The sequence below is a fragment of the Solea senegalensis genome, linkage group LG7, assembly GCF_019176455.1.
Source record: "Solea senegalensis isolate Sse05_10M linkage group LG7, IFAPA_SoseM_1, whole genome shotgun sequence".
Lineage (NCBI taxonomy): Eukaryota > Metazoa > Chordata > Actinopteri > Pleuronectiformes > Soleidae > Solea > Solea senegalensis.
Genome location: NC_058027.1, coordinates 15,466,997 through 15,494,735, shown reverse-complemented (window position 1 = coordinate 15,494,735; position 27,739 = coordinate 15,466,997). Strand labels below are relative to the sequence as shown.

Genomic DNA, 27,739 nt, shown 5'->3' with positions numbered 1-27,739 from the left:
CTCATCAATCATTCTCGCTTGCCTCAGTAGAGAGGGAGTGATACAGAATTAAAGGAGGAAGTCCTGAGTGATGTTTTTAAAATTCAGCTCTCCACCTCTGCTCCAGAAATTAACCCCGACAGGCCGGACACATCTGCGGGAATTTGACCTGGATGAAGGTGTCTTGGTGTGTCTCGTCATAACACACTCAAACACACACACACACACAGCAGATAGACAAACATAAAGGCCCTAAAACACTGTGTTAGTATGAAGCAGTGTCCCATTTGCTGGATATAATTTACAACTTCATGACAGAATACATTCCCAAACTTTTGATATGTAGACCCACTTTTTAAAGAGCAAGTCTGGTCGCTTTTTCTCTACATAGCTCCCCCTACAGTTTACATGTACATCTTTTCTACGACTCCAGCGTAAACATCCATCGTCGACCACTTCATCCTCACTGTTTTTAAAAACTCCCCGCCAACCGTCCCCCTCCCTGTGTTTTTCAATTCTCGCCATTTGGAAAAAAAAAGCTGGTCCGGTGTTTACGCATGCGTGTCTCCTCGCTCGTTTCCCATTTCTCGCTTTTTCCGCTGGATCACTACATTGTTTACCATATGTTTGTTTACAGGTACAGCACATGAAAAACACATCGACCTTTCTATTTAGCCTCTAACATACAGGAAAAACCAGATCTGTGTCTGCAATTATGATTGTGAAACAGTTTGAAAGGTGGAAAGCGATTCATCTAAATCTATAAGCCAACACGGATTTAAAAAATGAGTCAAATTTAGTTCATACAGTGATCAGAAAAGCAGCATTTAAGCATCTATGACTCAGTGACTATTGGGTAAACTTCATTTGTCAGTCCAATGAATATATTTTTCACAAAGTCCAAGTGAAAAATAAAAACTTAAAAAAATTAATCTCTTTTCAGGGATTCGGTTGGAAAAAAAGATATATTTAAACCCTTTGACCTGTAGTGTATGAGAGCTGAGCATTTGTCTAACATATAAAAGCTAACTTCACAAATATAAACACACATTTATTTTGTGTCACAGTCGCAGAGTTTTTCTTGCTTTTCTAAATTGTTATGTTTCCCATTAACCTTTGAGTTTCATCTTCCAAAGAAATGGATTCATTAATTCACTGACAAACACAATCACAGAATAATTAATTTCCCCACAAATTAAATGAAGTGTGAAACATGTAAGTGAGGAGTAATAACTACCGAGCGTGTAACTACTTGTTGGGTCACTTTAGGTGTTCTGACTTTCTGCTGCAGTGGTGTGTTTATGTGCGCGTGTGCGGATGAAGGTGTGACGGGGGACGGACCCATTTAAAAGTTACATTAATCACCGTCTGGCCACATCAAAATGGGATAATCACCTGCAACGGCTTTGCTCGAACAGAATCAGCCTGAACCCTGGGGAAATTCCTACCTAACTCTGTAATTGTTGGAAGCCTTTGAAGGCTCTGTTTAATCTAAGATTAATTTATGCAATTTTAAATAACACTATGTATGATTAATACCCTCAGAAGAAATTAAAAGCAGTTTGAAGCAATTATAACGTGAGACTGGTCATCACCTCATTAGAATGATGTCGGAGGGAAACACGGTGTGTGTGTCAAAGTGTGTGTGAGAGAAAGAGACAGAGAAAAGGGTGAAGAGGTAGATAGAATAACTAGGGCTTTACAGATTTGCATGCTAATCACTGGCTCCCACTGGAAACACCGACTGCTGCAGTGTTTCCGAGTGGATACTTGAGTTGATATTAGGGCTGCAACTAATGATTATAGATTAATCTGTTGATTATTTTCTCTATTAATGAATGAGTTGTATGGTCCCTGTCAAAAAATGTGTGTTATTCGTGTTTCCCCGAACCAACGTCCAGAGAGGAAACTACTGTTTTTAGCTCACAGGGACACAGGAACTGCTGGGTCTACTGCTGTCTTGTTTTAATAAGTTTGAATCACATAAATAAATCCAAAAGAAGAATTGCAATCACCAACGTCATATAATAACAAAACTGAACTTACAAAAAGAAGCAGAAGTGACACAGAGCTAACAGTGTGGCATTAACTCACTCAACCACACTTGAACCACAAAAAAGAACTTTAGGGAAACCAAGGCTGTCTCACACAGTGTGTTTTAAGAACTTTAAGTGCTTATTGTTCCTGGTCATCATCACTATTACTAAGTCTTTTTTTTACTAAAGACTACTAAGCAATTCTGTCTTCTGCTATCATTCAAATGTATGTGAGTGAACAGGGATGCTGCAGTACAGTATGCAGTCTCACACAGTGTGAATGGGGGACATGTCAAGAGAGACCCATGGGTGCAATGCTAAAACATTTGGCAGCAGAAGTGTTGACAGAAAAGTTTAGACAACAGGAAGCCAAAAAAAAAGCTGCAAGCACATCACAACACAACACAAAGTAGTACAACAAGTGTACTGACCTGTCACAATGCTCATGTGACTTAACTGATGTGGTGTCACATGACGATTTACATGCATGCAATTGATCTGCATTTCCTGAACCTCTAGTGCTGTAAAGGCTGTGAAAATCTGTCCCAGGTAAAATACGCCGTCAAAACCATTTGACAACTGGTCGTGACATCAATCATGAGAATCTGAACATCCCATTTGTAGCCTCACGGCAAGTGATTTGACTGGCACCATGCTGAGGGTTTGCAACAACAAAGTCAGATGTCTCCTGCAACCAGGCACCTATTGGACAATACCAGCTGTCAATCACACTGGTGTCCACTCATACGTGCAAGTGCTTTATCATCTATTTTCCCCAAAATGTGAACATAATTTACAAATCGTGTTCTAAGAGCTGAGTCACTGAGTCACGAGAGATAAGAGCAACCCAATAAACAGTGTAATTGGAGGGTGAGTGGTTACTATGATGACAAGGTTCATTATTAACCAGTCAACAAACATCCACTTACTGGAGGTTTGGTGCTATACATGGTCAAATCTGTGTGTGCGTGTGTGTCGGACCTTTGTCTGGCATAAACACTGACCAGTAGTCCTCATGGAGCCCACAACCTGGTCCTAATGAGGCAGAACTTAATTTCTGAGGAACTGGTTAAGTTAAGGGCGAAGATTTGAATTAAGGTTGGGAACACTTGCTGTCTTATTTAAGTCAGTGCAGTGTCCTTAGAAGACTAGCTACACAAGCCCCTGTCTGTGTGTGTATGAAAAAGTGAAAGATTTTAGGGAGAGCCACAGACAGGAGGGGTTCTTTTGTGAAAGACCGAGGGACTCATCTGGTGTCTCCAGGGTTGGGGTGGGGGTGGGGGGGGTTTGTGCTGTCTGTGTGTGTGTGTATGAATAGAAAGGCAGAATAGAAGGCCTGCATTGACAAGGGTGCTAAAAGGCTGTTTGAAGGCTGCTGGCTGGGGAGCGAGGGATGATGAGGGAGAAGAGGGGGGAGAAATGAAACGTCCATCAAATCACAATCAAAGACTATAAGGCTGTGGAGGGTCATCATGCTTGTTCTTCTCCCACACGCTCAAATTAACACATGAAACCAGGAGCTGAATTTGGTCCGCTAATGAACAAATATGAGGCTCAAAGTAACAACATTTTCTGTCCTTTTTTAAAAAAACCTGCTACATAATAAAGATAGTGCACACAGAGCAGGTTTTGTATTGATGGAAAAGAGAGAAGAGTAAGACAGCCTGGTTAGAACCAAAAACAAGAAACCTCAGACAGGATGGGTCATCACCAAATACCTGCAGCCTTCGTCCTGGGAGCAGGCCAATGGAAAGTCTCCTCAACTGACCAACGTCATTAGCTTATGATGACAGGATAGGGTGTCCCCAATGAAAGATGCATTAGTATAAGGAGAGAAAAAACACACACTCACTTTCCTCTCTGATGGCTCATCATGCCACCCTTTACAAAAAGAAGGCACTTAAGAAGAAATGGGAGGAAAGGCTCTCTTTACCGAGACGCTTTGCGACTGAAACAGATGGAGCTCGGTTAGAGATTCCTTCTTGATTAATTAGTGTCCAACAAACTGACAAACGGATTATGAGTCACGGTGTAAACCATCCGCGCTCAGATCAACTCTGCGCTTCCACTGGTGCTGAGGCTTTTTGGTGACGTGTCACATTTCAAGCCTCTGATATACTTGTCACATTCTGCACACTGCAATAAACCCACAGCTTGAGCAACTGGCAAGTATTTAAAGGTCCAGTGTGTTTTTTTTCCATTAGGGAGAAATAACAATTTCTTTTTAGTTCACAATTTCCTGAGAATGAGCCCCTTATGTTTACATCTTCTCTATGTCGAGGCTGCCATGCTGGCTCACCATGTTTTTCATGAGCAAACTATAACCTTTTGATATTTGATAACTGACAGCTAACACAACTAATTTTAGCCTTAAGTTATTAACTCCTACACAGCTGGAAAGGCAGGGTGGGCAGTGTGAGATGAAGGATATTCAGCTTTAACATGCAATGCATGGATGTTGCCAAATCCCACACACAAACTTGATATTGGAAAAATAATCGGATTTTTATCTCAGAAATTCATCGACATGGCCAGTGTTTTTGCACCAGGGAGGTTGTTCTTATCAAGTTTTGTGCTTGTCCTTTCTGTGATGAATAAGGGGATCGACCAAGTACGCCCCCATTCAATTTTGGTAAGAATCTACACACTGATGATGTCACAAACATTTATCAAATTTTCAAGAAATCCTATCTCTTATAATGGACAAAATGGCAATTTAAATTTAACATGGAGAGTTTCATTTACCAAGTTCAGATACATATGGGTTAGGGTTAGGGATCTCAGCAACTCTCTTAAGAGATCAGGATAAATGTTGTCATGCTTAAGTAAAATGGGATTAGCTACAAGCAGGTTAAGTGCTATACAGCTCCAGACAATCTTCTAAAATCCATGTACTGGTATGTAAAAACACAGGCGACACACCAGCTCTTCAGTAGAGATCACGACCATAGTTGTACTATGGGACCTTATTTTCACCATTACTTTTTGGATAGACACTTTACTGCAGTTATTTTCTCAATATTGCACTGTTTCTTATAAAACAAAATGTGCCACTGATGGAAGTGAAATAGTTGACTGCAAAGACTGTTAACAATGCGCCTTCTGAAATATAGAAAATGGCCTTACCAAAATTATGTACACAGTTACACTTTAAAATTCTCCTGAGTGTGATCGTAGGCTCTTTAACAACACTGCCTTTATGGTGGTTAATTTGGGTTTAATTAATTAGCGTGTTTTATTGAGCAACTTAAAAGTTTTCCAGTGGCAACAAATTCAGGCCATCCTGCCACCGGACAGCAACCAAGCTATATTCAGCAGAGGCTGGCAAAATCAATCAATTAATAATCGACTATTGAAATGATAGCCAACTATGTTCCCCAGTTCTTGAGTCTCAGTTTATGTTTTTTTTCCCTCTTTTCCTCAATATCTTTTGTTTGTAGGCACCAAACAACTAAATACTTGCTCCAGAAAATGGTAGACAGATGAACCAAAAGTGACAGCAATCATTAGAACACAATAAAACATCAAAATACATTTTCTCTCTCCTTTTATTCATGCTGTTTAAAAGTAGGTAAAAACAATGAGTGCCAACTTTTGATAAATAATCAAAGCAGGTACAAATATTAGTAACTTATTATTATTATTACTACTTATCAGTAATATTGCAGTTAGTCTTTGTTGTGTGTAAAATGTCCTTGTTCTTTTTTAATCACACTCACTCAGCTTTTTCAGGGTTTTAGCTTCAACAATTTGGCACCGTCTCATCTTAATAGAAAAATGAATAAACTTACTTTGTCTAGGTTTAAAATGTTGCTTTTTAAATAACACTTGTTGCACTTAATCTGATGGAAAAAAAAACAGGTAAATATGAGTCGATTACTCCACTTAACTCTGCGCTATCGTGAAAGTGGAACTACTGCGTAAAAAAAAAAACAAAGTAATACAGTATGTCTCCTCTTTTTTTAGACCAGAACAACGCTTCTGCAAGCTGACATCAGCACATTTTCGTCAGCGCCTCGTCTCTTAGTCATGGGGAAAAAAAGGTAGTTAAGGAGCATATTTACTCAAGAGTTTTTGTGAACGAAATAAACACTAGTTGTTACAGACTGCGTCAAGCTTCAGGGACAGAGCCCATCAAGAGCAGGCGTGCAATCAAACAACAGCCTTTTAAAGAACATCTAATAGGCTAAAATCCCAATGACAATAACAACTTCAATAAAAGCTACACCAGTGATTAGAGAAACCACATGCTGAAACCCGATGAGCATGCTAGAGCTACGAGCTGAGTTTGTATGGTCATAAAACAACATTATTTGCTCAGTGTGTACACTCGTGTGTGATTTCTCGCATTACCTAGCAGGAGAAATGAGTTGCACAAATAAAAACTGAGAGCAAATGGTGGCACTTTCTGTACAGCTGAAGAGGAGGAAAGGGGAGCTGTGCCTAGGTGCATTAACATACAGATAGAATAGGTAAAGAGTTTTAATGTACTCAGGAGGCTGGGGGAATGGGGGGGAGAGGGGAATAAGGAGGAGGAGAGAGAAAGACAATCAGCAGGCTGGTGCCACAGAGGCAGGCATCCATGACCTTATATTTCAGTTCATTGGGGGCAGAGGGAGAAATGGAAGGCCTACAGGAGGACAAAAATATAGGCAAGACATAGAGGAGAAGACATAGAACTGTTAAAATATGACAAAGAGCACAGAGATCACAATAAATATGAAAAAAAAGAAATTGGGACAAAGTAGGAATAAGGAATATCGAAGACAGTGCTGAATATGTCACCACGAGAGTTACGATGACCTGCAGCATTTAAATGTAGATGGAATGAGCAGCAGTGACTGGTTAAAAGAAAGGACGCTGTGTGAAAAAAAAAAAAAAGATATGACAAACTTCAATCAATAAAAGAGAAATTTCTAAAGAGAAAAAAAATTATTTGACAGCGTAAAAAAAGTGCCTTTTCATTGTAAATGATGGGTTGTAATGTAGATATAGTATACAAGCATACGTGAAGACAGTCGTTCAGCTGTGTAATGCTCTGTAAAAAGCCCCTCTATAGTTTCCATATCGCTATGTCTGCTCATAATTTAAACACACCTGTGGTGAGGTTCTGCGTGGGAGTGGCGTACCACGCTTTCATACCTAATGCCACATTCATCTCCATTCCAATTTATTTTCCTAATATACGTAGTTGACACATAAATCTGCACAATGGAAAATATACCGGCTCCAACTAGATAACCGCTTAACATCACACACACAGGTGTATGCCAATATTTAGGTCATGGAAAGTATGAAATGGCCTTAAAATGTGGAGACAACAGACGCTGGAGCTCATTCTTGAGGCTTCCATTTTCTAAATACTGTCTGATTAAATGTGGTAGCTGTTTGGTGTAACCCTTGTTTTAGCATTATTTTAATTCTGAAATAAGCATTTTTTTTGAGAACTCACAAGATCACACAGCAAAAAAGAGCTTGTGGTTCAAGCTCATCAAGTGTTATTATATTCTTATTTACAGTACGAGTGCAAAAGTAGTCAAGACAATGTGAAAGTGGAATATAATGTATTTATATGTTCTGCGTTCAGCCAAACTAATGGTTTGTACACACAGGAGGGCATGACAAATTCTCCTGCATCTACTTGCATTTAAACTATTCATGTTGCCAGTGGGATTAAGGTCTTCCTGATGAGGTTTAAGCTGCAGGAATCCTACTGACCCAGAGCAGTGTGTGCCTGGCTGTATAGTACATACTTATTTATGCTAATATTACATTTGGTGGATATACTGTATGTTTAACTGTTGAAAGTGTATTTTGTGTTTTATCCTGCTTCTTTTGTCACACCAATGACGTTTTGACAAGTTTTATTGACTGAAGCATTGCTTCTCTATGGATGAAATAATGTTTCCTATCCAGTATATGTCTGAAGCTAGTTTTTGTTTAAACCTCAAGATGATGATGTTTTCAAATGTCATGTTTTGGCCACAAAATTATTAATGTTAATGATTTATTTGTTACAAGACGCAGAACATACTCACATTTAAAAAGTGAGATAAATTGTCTTAATTATTTTAGGAAAACACAAATGTAGTCATGGACAAATCATTGATTATCTGATTATCTAACACCTGCAGTGTGTACAGACTTTAAGATAAGGAAGAAAGACTAACACATACACAGATATTAATGGTTGGAGTCAAAAGTGCTGTTCAGTGCAAACAATGGGGAGTTGTGTTCAAATAAAGGTGAAAAAGTCACATTAAACACAACCATCTGAACTGATAGTCCTGAGGCCATGCCCTTAAGGGAATTACTTCTGTCTGGGGGCGAGAATTCACAATGAATGGCTCGACAACATTTCCTCCTTTCTGGTGTGAGACTGAGAACATACAATGTGTTAGCAGCTCTGCATTTACACCCTCCAGCCCTCCATCCCCACGACACAAACCTTCACCCGTCCCCCTCTTTCTCTCTGCGGACCCAACTGTCGCTGTCCTTGGTGCTGACACGGAAACCAAAGCATGTCACAACTCTTAAAAGGCAGTTTGTGCAAACTGCTGTGACCCCACTGTGCTAATGCTAGAACAATAAAAACTGCAAAAATCATCAAATCCACATGGGAAAATCTGGGTAGTCCTGACAGGAAGAGCTGGAAGTTCAACAAAAAAAACCTCAACTGTACTGCGAGAATAACTGATTTTGCGACATTACAATCATGGTCAAAAAGAAGAACAAAAAGTCACTTAATACTGTTGTGGACCTGTAATCTGTTCCAGAACTTTTTGTTAGCTGCAGGGAAGTGAGACCCATGCCTGCCCATCATCCTCTGTGCTAAATATGCTGCCTCTACAGATACAGTTTAGTGAAAAGCTCTGAAAAGAGAAGAAGATTTTGAAAGGAAGCTAAAAAACACTATTGTCAGCTTCTTCTCAGTGACAAAAGCTTAACGTCTTTGTAAAGTGATACAAATATCCCTTCTTGTCGGTGAAGATTCTCAGTCATCCAGGTCATAATCTTCTTCAGTAGTTAGCTGTGGGCGACTAAAGAACTAAAGAAGCCTCTTGGATGAGAGGTGAAATGCATTCAACTCAACACAAGCAAGTCCAGTCGCCCACAGCCTACTACTGAAGAAAAATATCACTTCTGACTTTTGTCACCCACAGGATAATGGTGTTAGTAACCAAATTACTAAATTTGGGTGATTAAATAAAACATTAAATGTTTAAAAATTATGTTGTACCGCCGTTGCTGGGATAAGAGTCCATGAACGTTGTGGTCGGTCAGTGTTTTTACAAAGGGACTTCACCAACTACACAGAGCTATATTACTATTATAATTGTTATCACAAGATAATAACAAATATTTTACTGTGAAAACCATCACAATATTGCAATAAATGTCATGTTGTGGAGTTGTTACCCTCTCCCTATAAAAACAAATCCCTCGCCTTTGTTCATTTCATGAGCCACATAAACCCGTCACAGTACCAAACACACTCCTTGACCCAGTGTTAAATTAACATATCATGTATGTAATTTGATCCTCTTACATTAAGTAATACATATACTGAGAATGGCTTGTTCTGTTTGTTTTTGGCCTTAAACTGAAAGCTATGTTCAACATTTGTAGAGTTCAAAGCCACTGTTTTATATAAATTGCTTTGGCATTTTGAATGGGATACTGTTCGGGATGAATTGGTTGAAAAAAGTGGTACATTTCTTACAGAAAAAAACAAATGAACTACTTGAATGCTTCAAGGGCCTGCTACTATTTAAGAAAGAAATGAAAACATATGTCCTTCCGACACTTTGGGAATTTATGTCTTCCTTATCCTCGTATCTGTAGAGGGAACTTAAAAGCTCTTAAAAGAACTTAATAGCCCCTTACCTAAAACCAGGTCTTAACCACCCACCCCTTCCCCCACAAAAAGCCCTTTAAAGATGTAAGGACCAGCTAAAATTTCCTCACTTTGCCAAAATGTCCTCACTCCGTATGGTTTGTACACACACACACACACACACACACACACACACACACACACACACACACACACACACGTTTGCACCATATTGAGTTCCATTCATCTGAGCAGTGTAAACACAGCATTATTCCCACAGTTCAAATCTTAGCCCTAAACTATGATCAGATTTTTAGTCTCCATAAAGACTACTGGTCCTGAAAAAGTCAGTGTTCATACCTGAAAAGATCTTAAAGATGCAAGAAAAACAAGCACACGCACACAAACTCTCTTACCTTTTGTCCTAGTCAAAATTTCATTATGTTATAAAATTAGAATCATTTGATCCTTGTGCAACAGTGAGGCCTGGTTCATTTTGTTTGGCTCAAATGTGGTGAATAAAAATAATTAATGCTGAAGTAGGTCTTAATTCTACCTCAAGGTTTCTGGATGACCTCACTCCGACATCTTTGATTGGTAGCAAGAAGTTCATGCTGATGTTTTTCACACATCAGTATAAACTTTGAGGGTCCTTGACTTACAATACCTCAATAATTGCTAAAGAAAAAAAAACCCACAACTGTATATTTCAAAAGTGAAAGAGATTATAAAACTATGCTTAATTGAATTTCTGTCAGAATGCAAGGATATGATCACCTCCAGTACACAGTAATTCAAAAGTTTGTTATCCGTGGAATAGTTTAGAGGAGGGTTTGGTTTAACTTACCATGAGGTTATTAGGGGCAGGCCTCTCTTTGGGTTGCCGCCGCATACTGAAAATAAAAATGAGACATGTAGTTTGAATCCAGCCACTATTCAGATTCAGAAAAGACGTCTATGTTCTTTCATTTGAACAGCTTTAATACTTGGAAAACCTGAAACAAATGATTAGTTCCACACAAATAGAAAGTGGCTTCAAAACAATACAGTGCATTCATTTATGAATGAAAAAAGAGGACAAGATGGAGGCAGATGATGCTGAAAGAAGACTTTCTATTTGTAAGTTCGTACTGAAACTTAGAGAGTTTGCACATTGGTACAGTGGATTTATAATGTGTGTTTTTGTGAGTGTCCTCTGCTGTGTGCATGTTTATACAAGAGACAGGCATTTAGTAAATAGTGTAATTTCTTCAGCCAAACATATTTTTAAGTACATTAGACGTGGTAGGAATTCTCCACTGCACATCTCCAGCAATTGACAGCCAGTGTGAGTAATGCTCGTTTTACAGTGATTTGAGCCAAGAAGACAACTGACAAGATGCATTCAAAGACCCTTGTAAATGTAACCACTGCGGGGTCCACAGCATGTTGAGCTTAGAGAAGCAGATTTAAGATGCAACAAGAAACCTCTTCAATTTAATCCCAACTGCAAACAGTCAAAGTCAAAATGCTTGCTACTGCTGCCATCTAAGTTGTTGTATTAACTGATCTTCAATAATCAAATTTTCATGCCAGTCCCTGGTGTACACTCAATTATTTAAATAAGTGACTTTGGCGACTTTGAGAATTTGTCTGCTGTTAGTCATCTAACTGCTAACGTATTTCAAATTATAAGTCATGGCTATGGGAAAACACACAGTAGTGCTTAGTACCAAAACCGGACAGGGCACCTGCACCTCAGTCTGTTTTGAGAAATAGGTGTCCTGTTTAAGTAAATAAAGCACGCACACGCACGCAGTGTAACTGTAAAGGTTGTGGGAGGCTAATGAATCAGAGGCAAATCCAGGGTAAACATTGTTTTTGTCTTGTTGCATTAGATAAAATCAATCATTCCCAGTGTTTATTCAATATCAACAGCACTGCATGTCGGGGCAGAAACCCTCCACCCACAATACAGTACCACAAACAGGCAAATGCACTTTGCAATCCCATTGTAAACCTTTAGACCTTTGATTCAGCTACAATAATTTGGCTCACAGATTAATGTGAAATGCAGCTTGTGGCCTTTGTAATTGCTCAGTGTGGCTCAGATGGTTGACTGTGGCAAACATATTAAGCTAGTACAAAGTACAATTGCAGACAAATGCACCATACAACCAGTAACCACTAAACCCAGATAAAACTCCATTTAAAACTAGGAGGCTTTAATTAAAATAATATAGGCATCTGTTGTTTCAAAGTCAGAGCTAATTAGACGGTGACCGGGGCTGTCACTCCAAAAATCAAGTTTGAACAAATTTATAATATATCTATAACCTGTAATTTGTTTGAATAAACACCCCCCTCATGCGCAGCTATTGCCACTCCCCTAAAACAACATAGAGCACTCAGTAAAGTATGATGAAATAAACCAAAGCAGGGCGTTGCTTGCTATCTGCAGAGAGAGGAGTCTCCCTAATATACTGTGGGCTTGCATCTCCAAGATGCTGTCGCTGCTGCTAAGAGGGTACTACTTAAATATGAGCAGGGTACATTTCAAGCAGGTACTTACAGTTCATTACATCCTGCATTCGATACACAATGAATTTAAAATAGAACGTGACAGCCCTGAAACACTTGACTCACCACTGAGTGATGAAGTGAACAAACTTTTCACTGAACTGGTCCACAGGCAGAACTGGAGGATCCTGTAAAGAGGAATAAAACAAATTCAATAATTACAATTTAAATGTCAAATGATATTAACCTGGTTTATTGTCATGTATGTCTATTGGCGGGAATTACAAAACAAATGTATTTACAGCTGCAACAATTAATCAATTACTAAATTAGTCACGATTTTGATAATTTACTAATCAATCTGAGTGTTGTTTTTTATTATTAAAGCAAACACTAATTTTTCAACTCCATAAATTTAAATATCTTCCAGTTTTCTTTGTTTGATATAAGAGAGAAAACAGAAAAACTGAATAATTTTGGGTTAAAATAATGAACTAATTATGAAAATAATCATTTGTTACAGCCATGAATGTATAATATCCCCAACAGGTTCAGTGAACAACACACATATCTGCTTAGTGTTGCATTTACTTGCATGTCTGGTTGTTCATTGTAATCTAAAATTAATTAATTACATACATTTATGCACATAAACAGGCTTTATGCCTGAGTGCAAGAGACATTTGTGGCTGGAGGCACTTTTCTGCTTTCAATTCCTCAGTGAAAAGGTCAAAGATCAAGGTCACTGAGACCTCCCAATACACACTGTGAGCTGCAAGTAAAGAAATCACATGCTGATGAAAAAGGTCACACAAAATGTCTAACAAAATAAAATTTAATAAATTGATAAAATTCTATATCAATCAAAATACTTTTCTGGACACAGTTCAACACCATAGTTATAATAAGCTATAATTACCAATGACGAAACATTGAGTCAAATATTTGGGACTGAGGTTGACGTTCAACAGTTAAAATCAACCAGGTTTTGTGTGTGTGTGTGTGTGTGTGTGCGTATGTATGTGTGCGTCAGGCTCACTACATCTCGCCAATTGAGCGTCTATGAACCATGTCATGTAGAACAGCTGTGCCAGACTAACCCTCACCTCATCGCTCCACCCATTTCCCTACTCCCTCCCACTACTGCTTTCCCTGCCTTTCACTGATATTACAACAAGTGCCAACATTAAACACTTTTAGTTTTATTATCTGTCTTTGTTTCAGTGTCGACAAACAACGCTGCGGCAAATTGGAAATGGAAATAAATAAATTCAATGAACACATTTCTCTAAAGAGAGACACTTTTAACTCAATACATTAATACCATAATACCATAGCTTCCACTGGTGGTACTTGGAGGAACATCAGAAATAATGTTCTACAGAGTATGTGATTGGAGTGGAGCTGAAAAATTTTGACCAGCCAGCTTGGAAAACTACAAAAATTATAATAAATAAAATAATAATTACTATTGTCACCTTATCTCTTGCTCCATCTTAATCTAATTTTACTATATGATGAGAGAGCAAATCATCCCATTGGGAATAAATCTGCCTCCTGTGAAAAGTCAGTAGTCGACATTGCTTGGCCTATTTACCACTGTGCTTCAAAGTTGGCGATAATGGTATTACTTCAAGAGCTCAATATTTTCTCAGCTGAAAAACGCTAGAGAAACTCTGCCCTAAACTATAGGCTCATTCTTTAATAATGAGAAAAACTAGTGTTAAGTAAAACAACAACTTTTGGATTACATGCGTCAATTCCTGTTCTGTGCCAACAGAGAATGGTTTCAGATTTCTGGCGGTGCGTTCATTGCTGATCCGCGTCAGTCTAGGATTCCACACTTGGGGAAATTGATCCCACATTTTAGTTCACAAGGATTTCGCCCCAATTGTATGTTCTTGTATTCTTCCGTGACAGGCAGCTTGACGTCTTGAAAGCAAGGCACCAAGCAACACGCCTGTGAGTGAACCATAGTGGATTAGAAGATTGAGTCTTGTGAGACAGAACCACTGGCAGCCAATGGTGTGTCCATGGTGTGACAGTAATAATAATAATAAGTTCCTTTTCCCAGAATGGATTTTTTTGAGATGGCCAAGATGTTTTCACTCCTCTCCCGACTGGCTTTAGCAACTGTGATAGATGGTGACAGACAGATGGTTCATCCAATCACCTGCCAAGTAGTTTTCGAAAGCGCCTGCCCTTTCCCAAACACTTTCCAAACAAAGCCTTCACAGATGGTTCGGTGTAACAAACCATCTGGTGCGTCAGGTCACATTTTCCCACATATAACACTGATCGCTGCAATGTAAAGTGCTGCATTATGACAAAACGGCATGTGCACAAGACCTAGATGTTTACATCAGATACAAGAGGTGCAATGTGAAAAGGTCAGAGGTGGACCGGTAGTCTGGCAGCTGGTGCAGATTTTAAAACATGCACATCATTGACATCCAATTACACAAATGTATGTACAGTATATAAAACAATGATATTAAAAAAAAAGAAACTACTCAAAACTACTCAGACATGAAGAAAAACCATAAAACCCGAGTCCACAACCAAGCATTTATTCAAATTCAGGGAATTAAACCTCTTTACATCTGAAACCCCGCTGTGCCATTAAAAACACCTCTGGGCAGTGTTCGCCATTCCTTAATGCTCTGATCGGCAGGCTCCCGCAAAGCATGATGCATGAACCCATTTAAATTAACAAAGGAATGGGTTCCTTCTAATCTCACCACCCTGCATAGTGCTGCGGTCGCTTGGATGAGCAATATATCAGAGCACATGTACATACACGAGCACGCGTGCACAAACAAATGCCCTGGAGCACTGCACACCACCACCACAAGCCTGAGTACACACTTTGTTTAGACGGAGAGTGCCACATAATCTGCAACTGCTGTGCTATGATGTTTACACACACACAGTTGTGAAGATCACGCAAAATGTCCTCAAAATGATGGTTTTTGAACCAAAATGTACAGACGTAACCATATGAAGATATGTGCAGGTTCACGCAGCTGTCCTTTAAAGGACTCTCCATTCATTTGGACAGCATAAACAAAGCATTGTCCCTAATGTTTAAGCCTCACCTTCACCTAACCACAATTAAAATCTTAACCCTAAACATAACCAGTTCTTTAGAAATGAGGTAACACACATATACACGTACAGTTTGTGCAAAGTCTTGATGACACAGCTAATTTGTGATGTGCAGGCTAAATCTGATGCACAATCTCTCACTGCACTTTTCAACACATATTTGTGTGCACACGCAGCGTTCTGCAGACACAAACACACACATTTATGCATGTATTCATGTCTCCAGCTGAGAGGAACACCGCTGCAGCTTTGATGTGGCAGCAGGCGACGGCACAAAAGACAAGCAGGCTGATGAAAGTGGCTCGTCCAGGTGAATTATTCCGCCGGTTGTCAACTTGCTCCTCTATGATACCAAAGACCCACTACGAGGGTACAAGGGTACGGGTAAATATACATGTCATTGCCATGAAGCAATTATTAGGCAAAATTAGATCAGTAATTACAGGCTTGAAAATAAAGTGGGAGATCTTTATTAGTGGAGCCACTTGCTATTCAACAAATAGAGGAGAGAGGCACATTAATGAGTGTGGAGAGCAGACAGACGGTAGAAACAGCTGCAGAGAACTTCTCGTTCAAAACGTGTATCTCTCACTCTCACACACACTGTCTGTAAATATTTAATGTATACACTGTTTTTACAGCCTTGTCAGTCAACATGTGATAATTCCCTGCCGTACACTTGTTGCTTACACACAAAATAAATGAACCTAATAGGCTCCATGTTTGTAAAGGTAAAACAGACAGTGTGACAGAACTGTCGCACAAATTATACTTTATGTGTGTGTGTGGATATGCACGTGAGCACATTGCAACACTGAGTGGCTCCTTGTGTTCGTGCTTCAGAAGCTTCCTGTCAACCAACGCTGCCCTATGTTATAAAATGAGCAGTACTTTTGGTGCTTTTTTACCATTTGGGGATATGGCAACTTACAAAAGCCTACAAAGCTGACTCAAGATGCTTCTCCCTAGCATCACCAAGGTCTCCAGGTTTTGTTCCCCTGAAACCAGATTCGGCATGATTCTGAGCTGTCCTTGTATAAAAGCAGTGTCTATGACTGCAACTTTAGAAATCCAAAACAACCAGAGAAGGCTACGTTTTCCAGTCTCCCACTGCCGGGTGTTGGTGAACCAGTGTCCACTGCAGCCTCAGATCTCCGTAACAGGCTCAAAGGAGTGAAACATGATGTGGCCTTCTACTGTTATAGCTCATCCCACTCAAGGTCTAATGTGTTGTTCATTCTGAGATGCTTCTCGGTTCACGGTTAAGTTGTAAAGAAATCTTTCATCTGGGACATTTTATTAAAAGAGAACTTGGACTCCTCTAAACCTCCACCATTCAGCGGAGGTTCACTCAGTTCTGTGTGAATATTTTGTGCAATTTTTTGAAATATTCAAACCAGCCCAGCTGACATGCACAAAAAGTCACTAAGATCCCATTGCGATGTTTGATGTGAACATTAACTGAAGCTGCTGACCTTCATCTGTAGGATTTTATGCTTTGCACTCTTGCCACATGGTTGCACGGTAAGCAGTAGTACAGGTATTTCAAATAAAGTGCTCGACGAGTATATAGGCTATGGCTCAGTCCTCAACCTTTCCATTCGCTCTGAGCACTTCATCCTCCCACCTCGCACTCATCCTCTTGTCTTACTCGGAAGCGTCACATTAGCTCAGACAGTGAGGTGGTGCTGGCTTGTCGGGGACAAAAGAGTGTTCCCTTGCCTCAAGGGGAGACGGCAAAGGGCGCAGGAAAAATAGTTTGAGTGATGCCTCTGTCTGGCTGACTAATGAACAGTTCAGTCCAGGTCAATCCATTACAACCAAAAGCATTTAATTATTAATTACGGCCAATCTGTGGGCAGTTGACAAGTGACATTGTATGTTTAATGTGAGATATGGCCACTGATGGGGCAGCTGGTTCAGACTAGAAACGTGTTGTTGCATTTTTTTTTGCTCTTAGTTTATGTCAGCAAATAGCTGATGCAAAAAGGGAGGGAGGGGGAGCAGAGGAATGGTGTGATTTATGTCAATGTGAAAGTACACATACAGATAATAATAACAATAATAATAATGATAATGAAAAAATGCATCCAAATATAAGGAAATAGAAAACCGTGAGACTCTGGATGGGTGAAATTGCAAAGTTGTTTTCAAATGTTAAACTGGGTGTTTTGAGATCAGATGTTACTTATGCAAAGAACAGAAGACAGGAAAAAGTAAGCAGGGAGACGGCTCCATAATGAAAACTATAGAAATGCTTTGAATGTACCGAGTTGGACTTACTTAAAGACTTTAAACTCACTATTTGCATTCATTACAACTGTGGTCATTTGTGGCCTATGTGTTGATTTGTATGCTTCCGTCTATTTGTGTTGTATGTATTAATTTGTACTATTTTATTGACTAATTCTGAAAGGGAAATTGCCCTTTCGAGACAATAAAGTTTTATCTGACCTTACACTTCCCCGCCAATGTGACTGATCAGTGTCACTACATTATGACTCGTATTTCGCAGAACTGTGGCCGATGACAAACTTAAATTAAATGGCCAACAAACGTGTTGACAGTAGGATAATAGTGAGCTGTGGTAAAAAGACATAACCGTGCACTAAACACTTAAAAGGGCATTTTGTATTCTTTAGCTCGACAGATATTGTGATGTACTATAATACGGTAATCTCGCAATATATTGATTATCACAAAATCAATGTTTTACAACATTAACGTTAATGGTGGCAATGCATGGTGAGTTACTGTGTGATCGCCGCTGCTCTGCGTATGAAAGACATGCACCGGGTACCGCCATTGTGGTAGTCCCTGCTGAACCAAATTTGCCTGCTTCGGTGCTGGCTTTGTAATGTAGACTTTCACGGCGGTGCTTTGTGTGTGTGGGTCTCCCATGACAGGTCCAACCTCTACAGTAATGTGTGTGTGCATATGTGTATTGCCGGAGGCAGTTGCATAGGGTGAAGGGTTGAGTGAATGGGGAGCAAAGCCGCCTGACTGGTTTGCTTCATTAGGAAACAAAATATAAGCTTTCCGGGCCATTAGGACTGACTTTAGATGCAAAAGCACATAAGATGACGACTCACCTCATCAACGATGCATTGCAGTAACTGGAGAGGCTGGAAGAAGAGCGACAAGGGGAGATTAAAAAAGAAAAATACACACACACACACACAAAAACAAGCAGACCTACATGAAATTTCTTGGCAATGAGGAAAATCAAGAGGGATAAAAAAAAAAAAAGTATCTACTTAGATTAATCAAATGCGGTGAGCTCAGGCAAAGCCATCCTTCATCTCCTGAATGTTTTTATTATTCCATAATGGCACCTAATGTAATACCAGCAGTTTAAGCATGATCTAATATTTCATTGCTGAAATGCAATTTGAGTGTTTTTCTTTTTTTTCGTCCTTGAATGAGAGAGCCAACCATGAGTAACTGACTATAGTGTGGGAGTCCTGTATTATCTCTGCTCCCGTCTTAATGCAGTCAAACTCACCATTAAAGATCCTTGGTTTTTCTGAATCTGTAGGGCAAAACAGAGAAGGGGAAGAAGAGATGAGGCAATATGTAATTAGTGCGTCATAATCAAGACGACACACTTGGACACGTTATGATCTGAGGAGAAAATTATAGCTTTTCTGTTGACTATTTGTGAGCGTGCATTAGCATCATTTACATAATGAAAACACACAATTTTAATGGCCTTCCACCCATTTGTGGAGAATGGCGTGAAAGATCCACTAATGCTAATTTTCAGAGTGGCACTTTCCTGCCTTCCAGGTCACCAAGATGTGCGAGGATGTAGAGTCACTGTTACAGATAATGTGAGTAAGAATTGTAATGAGGACGCCTAGTGTGTCTCTTATAAACTGTAGATGCAGCAGTGACAATAGGCACGACATGGTGAGGTGCATCAACGTGATGATGATCTGGTTTAAACTATCATATGATCTGACATTCAATTCTAAAATTTAAAAAATCTAGAAATAACAACGCATATACCCATATTCACTCCTTGACTTTTTCTTTTCTGGCAGTAACTCAGCTGCATTGTTCGACTAATAAAATAAAACTTTTCACCACTGTTGCTTCCTGTTTATTGTTAATAGAAAAAAACAACTACAACGGAGGGAATTAGCCTCCTGCTGACACCTTCACGCACATGGCTAGTGCACTTGAATGTCACATGACAAACATTCTCAGGTGTATTAGTATGGACGCTGATGCAGCGTTGAAATGCTGCCGTCAGGACACGGATCGTTTTTTATCTGAATATGTTGTTCTCAAATGAAAATGTAGTAGAAGCCTTCATTTTTGCAGGTCTGCACTCACCAAGTTACCTCCAAGTGTAACTTCATCATATGCACTAAATGATACAAGGCCTGAAACTTAAATGGCTCAGCTAAATGTCTAATAATGTTTGGTAAATAAATTGCTCATTTCTCCGCGTCTTTTGACAGTGCATTAGAGCACTTATTGATTCACTCAATTAAATACAGGTTTTCACTCTCGGTAAATACCAAGAGACTCCTAAACTGCCTCTATATCCAGTTTTGCCTGATTCAGACACATTAAAGGCAACTATGGAAAACTAATTTGTTCAGAAATAATTACTAGGACAAAATTGCGTGCTGCTCCAGGGGTTGAAATTGGATAGTGGGAGACTAACTTATTCAAGCATAATTGAGCACTTATTCTTCTTGTACTAGGTAGCTTGACCACAAAAAAAGAGAAATGGTTGATAATTCCTCCTTATCTTTCCCTCTTTACAGTTTCTCATCAATGTGGGCTGATTATATGGCAGACATTTCATTATGTGTTTGTCCTGGGGGTAAACATTGTTTAATATTGCCATTAAACAAACATAAGACCTTCAAATAAGACATTACTTTTTCAGATTTTCTTCTGATACTTGACTTAAAAAGAACAAACACTTTTTTTGGATGACGCTGTGTTTAGTGCTGAGGGTTTCTTTGCATTTAGTCTGTAAAAGATGGTGTGTGAGAGAGAGAATGTGTAGTTGTGTATAATGACAATGGCCTCTGAACTAAAGAGCCTCTTTTTTGATATTTTAATATGTCAGAGTGGGCACACGATCCATTGTCAATGTAAAATAATTCAGTTTCCTCTCAAAAGAAACTCAATAAACACTTGTAAAAGATCAGTCAGATGGTTCTTTCTTTAAAGATTTAAAAGATTTGCCTTCAAGGGCAAGGAATCACAAAACTTACAAAAAAGCATTTTGATCAAAATTGCAAGTTTCAACAAGCATGTTTTTGTTCAGAGCAGGGACAGTCCCACTCTGGCACCATGATAATAAAGAGGGAAAATTGATGAGGTTCTTGTCCTTGTCCTTAGATTGTTAGGTCAATGAACAACTAGTGTAAGAAAAAGACTGCTCAAAATCATCCTGTGCCTACAGCTCTTTTTTAATCTCCCTAAAAACCGGCAGAAGATTCAATGCGGCTTTTCAATGCTGCTTTGTTAAGATTGTCTCCTATCTATATAATATATATGAAATAAACATAAAAATTATCAGGGAGAAACAGTTATTTGAATATGATCTGAAGACAATAAATAGTGACAGATGTGGTGCGACGATATGTCTGAGAATGATGGGTCAGTGTTTTCTGGTTGACGGGAATTCTAAAAGAGTGAACCACAGAAGTAATACCATACTGTTGGGTTTCCATTTCATACAGGGGGGGAGCAATAATGATATATGATGGATGCAGCGTTGAGTAATGGAAGTTTCTCAAACATGCTCACAAAAAACTGACGTCTGTTTTCATCTAGAGATTCGCTCAAATTTGGGAAAATAGGACAAACTGGAGGGAAATAAAAATCAACCATAGAGCAACAAAAAAGGACAACAAATCAATCAGGAGCAACAGCGCTGGCGGCTGTATACACATCACATCAGGTCTGGTGTCTTCAAAGACTTTCAGAGCGCGCTGCAAAAAAAAAACTCCATTAACTCCTGACAAAGAATACAAATGAATCCCGACATGTGGTGGAGTGGAATTAAAGAGACCATCTCTAATCATGACAAACATGAGGTGGTGACTCTTCTGCGTGCACACACACACACGCACACTATGCACACACAAAACAATGAACGGGAGATGATGCATCAACTGAACATTATCTGCAAATTAAAGTCCTTGCAAGCACACGTGCTTTTCACAGAATTTAAAGGGTGAACAAAAGCATAGCATTGCTCAGGGTCTGGGTTTCTAGAATTGCAACTCATGAAAAACCCCAAAGCCAAACGCAACTTTATCATCATGAATCATCCGCTAGTCTACGGCGGAAAGTCGGAAGCCACTGATTCTCCTCCAATCTCTCTTCCAGCTTCTCCAACTTCTCCCTCAGTCTGCAGGAACATGTTCTCTGTGAAGTGTAGCAGGGGGTTTCACACAGACAGCTGTGCCAGCGTCTGCAAAAATGACAACTAAGGCCCGAGGACTTTGGCTGGCTGCGCCTGACGAGCTGGATCCGAGCACTGTCGACTCGACACACCACTCTGCTACAGCCTGCAGGTGAACTGTCTTCAGTGCCATATGGAGTTATGGGAAAATTAACAGTATGATGAGTAAAGCTGTCTAAACTAAAAACAGGGAAAACAGTTCTTCTAATATTTTGGCCATCCAATTTATATCCCATATCACATTTATGTACAATAAAGGACTGAATAAAGGCGGGAAAAAAATCCATGCCCTGGGTTGCGAACATGCCTTTATTCCACTTAAACTTTGCTCATCTTCGTAGCATAATGACTGATGATTAACACAAGGAATAATCAAAGAGCTCGATCATCTGTCTCACAGATGGCAGCTTACCATGGAAGCATGCAAACAGGCGGAGCTGACCAACTTGGGGTAAATGTCTAATATCGATTTTTCTGAGACAGAAATGCAAAAAGGCTTAGTTCAGTAGTTACTTTAAAATGTGATAGCACACATCACCATCAAATCATAACTACTCTACTACTCTCATATAAGGATGAGAACACTTAAAGATATGAACTGTTTAAAACAATAACCAGGCATTAAATCAAAGTTCTATGAGATGTGATAGAGAACCTCAATACAGTGACGTTATCAGATACAACTGAAAATAACGTCTAAAACACAAATGGCCTACGAGGGAAAAAAGGTCAGGCTCACAAACAGCCCTGCTCAACATTTTAGTAAATTGGTTCCCTATTTGCGGGAAGAATAACCGACGCACTGAAAGTTAGCCAACACTTAAGTAATTCCAGAGCACAGTGCTTACATCACACACCGCTTCTGTAATCAACCACAACAGAGATTCATTTGACAGAGGGAGCAGAGTTGAGTAAATTAACACTTGCAGACAGATTTCACAGAAAACAATCACATGTTTCAATATGCAGTTTCCTTGATCACAACATATAAACTCAGAAATGACCGCTAATGTCCACGGGTGATGTGATTAAGTAAGGATTTAAAACTATATGTTTTGTGTAATTAGGGTTTTAATTGGTAACATCGTTTACAGCATAGCATCATAGGTAGCATCATTTTTAAGAAAGATCTTTAGAACCAAATTGTCATTCAATGACGTCTTCCTCTTCACATTTCGTGAAGGCTGGTGACCAGCAGGTGACCTGAGGTAACCACATCCAGATTGAATTTGCACAGATAAGGATTGGGCAGATAAACCCATCTTAAAAGGGCTAATTAAGACTTGATAGGATTGGGAAGTCACTTCTGTGGTCAGCAATTACATTTGAGCAGGATTTGAGGTTAAGTATATGAACCCCTACCATTTATATAGTACATTTCCAGTATTTTAGCACTAAACACTTATTTAGAAACTATTACAATGTCTGAATATTTTCAACAAAATGTAAAACTTTTACAGAACCCCATCATATACAGATGCAGGGAATATAAAAGAAATAAATGAAAAAACATTGGTTCCAGTGAGCTTGTGACTGTCATGTGGAGGATAAAACAAATTTTAGTTGGAGAACATAAATGAATGAATTAATAAATAAGGCTATAATACAATACAAGAACATTAAAATAACTCACCTGTGGATAGGGGAACATGTCCAGTGCCAACTATGTGGAAGAGAAAAGCAGTGAGATTAACAATAATGTCAGTCCAGGGCATATGGAGACATTAATCTGTGCTAACAGCCATAAACTTATTATTATTATTATTAACAAATTAATGTTTAATTTAATTGATTTCCTGACAATATAATTTCAGATTTGAGTCTGGTTGAGTAAATGCTTCACAAAAGCGACATTGGAATGGAAACCAAGGTTCGGACTAAAATCCAGGTCAGGTTCGGTCACATCAACTAATATAATGTTGTATAATAAGTAAAAAGAGTGACAACAACTCGAAACTGATAAGTGATAGACCTGGCGTTTCTATTTAGATGCAAAGTTTGCTATTTACAACAACAGAAGACAACTGAATACAACACCCTGAAACACAATGGTTGGATTATGATAATAGTTATCGGCAGTTACAGTTCAATAACAGTGAATTAAGAAAAACTGACAGTCGTTAATAGTGAGTCTGAAATTTTATTACTCAAAATGCTTGTGATAACTGCTAAAATATGTGACTTGTATGTATCTGTGTAAATAAAGGCTAACAACAACCTGTGTGACAGTCACATACGCTTCAGTCTTTCTGTTGTGATTCTGTTGTGTATGACCCCGCCTTTTACCCTATGTCAGCTAGGATTGGCTAGGATTGACACAGACCCTCATGTGGAGGATAAAGTGGTAGAAGATGAGTAAGCGAGCATGTCCGGTTATTCATAAGAAATGAGACAGAAAAGAAAACCATGCCTCGCCAGCGCTTGTATTTGACTGATATAAAAACCTCACGCTGCTAAAGCCTCCGACTTGTGCAGAATTAGAGACTTTCAGTCTTTGAGGTGAGCTCAGTGCCCACCTGCTGACAACACAAGCTCATCAAACAACATCAGCTATTAGTTAATAACCCCCCCATGATTACCACCTGCAGAGAACAAAATAGAGGGATGAGGAGAAAGAGGAGGGCAGGACTGTGGGATAGATGTATGTAATATGTTCATGTTTGTTGCTTTTGGCTGGGGTAGTTGAGTGACAGCTCTCCCTGACATTTAGTAAATCACTTGGGATGGACATTTTTCACCTCGGTCAAGGGCAGCTTATTGGCAACATTAAGTTATTAAAACGTCAAAAACGCTCACAGTCTTCCCTTGAACACAAATAGACCAACTTGTAGGCTAAAGATCAATCCACATCGAGTGGAAGACATTTCATTTAGCTTAATGCACGCATTCACAGCTAGAAATAAAGGGAATGGGGCTGGGGCGTTCACTCTAATAAAACTCCATCTCTATCACACGGAGATGGTGTCAATAATTTTGACTTGGCCCCCTTTTGTGTGAAGTCATCCATTATTGTTATAATTATAATGATATAACATTATTGACAAACAAAAACGAGGCCAGAGCCCACATCATCTGTTATAGTGTGCAGGGAGCGCTGTGGACAGAAACAGATGGAGAATCAATAGTGTCAGTGGGAGGACAAGAGACCAGGGGAGTCTAATAGTGAAATTAAAATGTTATTCGAAAGCACAGGGTGTCAGTCAAGCATTCAATCAACAAGAGAAGGAGAGATGAAGAGAGATATTGACACACACACACACACCCACACACACAAATAATATGGACACACAGCCAGTCTGAGGACATACAAGCCTGATACCAAAGTGTGTAATTACAAATAATTCAAATGGACCATTTTACAAGAATTAAGCCTACATTCATATTAGAGTTGCATCTAATGAAAATACACATTTAAGAACCGAAAAAATTATACATTTTCTCACTGATTAGTCATTGTAGCCTGAGTTCAAATTACCAGCCATATTTAGCATCACCAAAATGCAGTTTTCCCACTCTGTCTCAAAAACTAGAGTTGTAGTAGTGCTCCCAAAATGCTGTTTCTGTGTGGATAAAACACTGATAAGATACAGCCTGGTAATTTCAGCCTGGTTATGTGTACGCAGCCAATAGCAACAACCAGTGTGAAGACATACACGGTGAACATTTTGGTTTCAAACTGCTACTGCTACTGTCGTACCTCCATGAAAGAGATTCCCACACTCCACACATCTGCATGGATACCATACTGTTCTCCAGATATCCTCTCTGGCTGTGGAGCAAAGGGGAAAAAAAACAAGAACAACCATCAGAAACTCTGGCAGTAGAGAAGGAATGAGTTATCACACGGGTCAAATTAAAACGGTCTGGCATGAGATTGACATTTAAGGCGTTTCTTACCGCCATATATGCGTTAGTTCCCACGTAGGTTTTGGCAATGGAATTCACCAACTGCAAATAGATTAATAGAATGAGCCAATAATTATGCCGCACATATATATAGAGATCAACTTTAAAGACTCAGTGTCGTGTGTAAGAGAATAAAAAAACGTGGGAGCTGGACCTAATTTACATTATCTAAATTTATTGACATGTCAGGTTGATATTTTGGGCTGCTCCCAACCCTCGCACAAGGGAACAGGAGTAAGACAAGGAGACATTAGTCTTTGTGTGTGTGTGTGTGTGTGTGAGAGGGAGAGTGTGTACACAATGGTACATGCCATCAATGACAGGACTGTGATAATGAGAGTCTGCTCCCTTATGGCTGCTTTTTTTCCAGCATGCCCTACAGAGTGTGCGTGAGAGAGAGAGAGAGAGAGAGAGGGAGGGAGAGTGTTTACGTGTGAAACAGAGATAAAAGAGATAAACACAAAAGCAGAGTTTAACAGCATGAGCGAGTCAGTGTTGCAAGTGTTACACATGCAGGGTGTAAAATTCACCTTGGAGCTTCTGTGGAAGTGGAGGTAAAAAATGAATAACGATGTGGGGTGGGGGACCGGGGGTTGGGGGGTGTGTGTGTGTGTTGAAAAGAAGAGAGTCCTCGAGGTTGATGTTTTTGGGGAACGCTGAAGGTCTGTCCCTGATGATTACATTACAAACACACGATCCTAACCCCCACACCCACCCACCCACACACACTGACTGAACTATTGTCTGTCATCAACGCTGTCCCCACATGCACTGAATACATATCAATGAGGCTTTAGTGTGTGTGTGTGTGTGTGTGTGTGTGTGGGTCATAATTATAACAAGTGATTTTTTTTGGAGCCTGCAGAACAATGGAGGTGGGTGGGGAGTTAATGTGATAGGAAGACCCTTGGGATGGTGCTCATGTTTGGAGTAGAGAATGAATGCAGTGATTGACAGATTGACCATATGCAGACACACACACACAAACACACACACTCTGTGTGTGTGTGTGGTTTGCGCAGGCTTATGCAGCTATTCTTCTCAGGACACCACACTTACTTCCATGTATTTGAACAACCTAAACAAAGCTTAACCAAGCCTTAATAACCATAACCACAGTCCAAATCTTAAACAAGCTCCTTCAGAAATTAGGTTCTGCCTCATTAGGACCAGGGTTTGGTTCGGTGTGAGGACTACTGGTTGTGACATGGTCAGTGTTTATGCCAGAAAAGGTCCCAAAGAGTTAACAAATACAAGTACACAGACACACCAGTCACGTGTGGAGAAGCAGCTACTGACAATTGTTTCTCTTCTTCTCCCTTTCATATTCTGCCATTTTCTCTCACAAACAAATCAGTTTACCTGTGTGCTGACACCAAAGTCACAGAGCTTGACTTGTCCTCGGGTGTTCACCAGCATATTGGAAGGCTTGACATCTGTGGAGACAAACTGCTTAAAAGAACTGCAGCATCAGCACTCTGTGTCTCAACTTTATCAACTCTGTCTTTTCTTTTTTTATTAACAAGCCTGTGCAACATCTTACTCACCTCTGTGAAGTATCTTAAGGCTCCACAGATACGTCAGGCCTTTGACTACCTGCGCACACAGGGGACAGGGAAAAAACCCCCATTAATTTTCATGGATGAATACTTAATTAACTTGGTTAATGATTGTTTGATTGTCCCCAAATTCATGTGTTTCAGCATTAGTTATGCTGCAGCTGTGAATATAAACAGCCAACTCAAATTGAACTGTCCTGAAAGAGCTACTTTGATAACTGATTCTGAGTTTTGTCTGCCTTTGGTGTTGGCACAGTTTCTAAATTCTGAGAAAAGAACACACTCACAATTTTACCAATATAGTGTACACCTGTAGGAGACAATAGGTCTGGTAACAACTCCAATACACATGTTGCTGAGGCAATTAAGCTCCTCG

At 39.5% G+C, this 27,739-nt stretch overlaps 1 protein-coding gene across 2 annotated transcripts in view; it reads right to left on the bottom strand.

Moving 5' to 3' along the window:
* Nucleotides 1-27,739, bottom strand: part of map2k5 (mitogen-activated protein kinase kinase 5) — a 63,363-nt gene that overhangs the window by 9,640 nt on the left and 25,984 nt on the right. For both annotated transcript variants that reach the window (XR_006360757.1, XM_044030156.1), the window contains exons 13-21: nucleotides 27,352-27,400; nucleotides 27,167-27,240; nucleotides 25,796-25,846; nucleotides 25,596-25,667; nucleotides 23,532-23,561; nucleotides 18,965-18,991; nucleotides 18,552-18,584; nucleotides 12,478-12,539; nucleotides 10,700-10,745 (exon numbers count right to left, since the gene is read on the bottom strand). Coding sequence is in view for 1 of the 2 variants with exons in the window: in XM_044030156.1 (XP_043886091.1) it covers nucleotides 10,700-10,745; nucleotides 12,478-12,539; nucleotides 18,552-18,584; nucleotides 18,965-18,991; nucleotides 23,532-23,561; nucleotides 25,596-25,667; nucleotides 25,796-25,846; nucleotides 27,167-27,240; nucleotides 27,352-27,400 (444 nt within the window). In the remaining variant the exon portion in view is untranslated. The remainder of the gene's footprint in view (nucleotides 1-10,699; nucleotides 10,746-12,477; nucleotides 12,540-18,551; nucleotides 18,585-18,964; nucleotides 18,992-23,531; nucleotides 23,562-25,595; nucleotides 25,668-25,795; nucleotides 25,847-27,166; nucleotides 27,241-27,351; nucleotides 27,401-27,739) is intronic.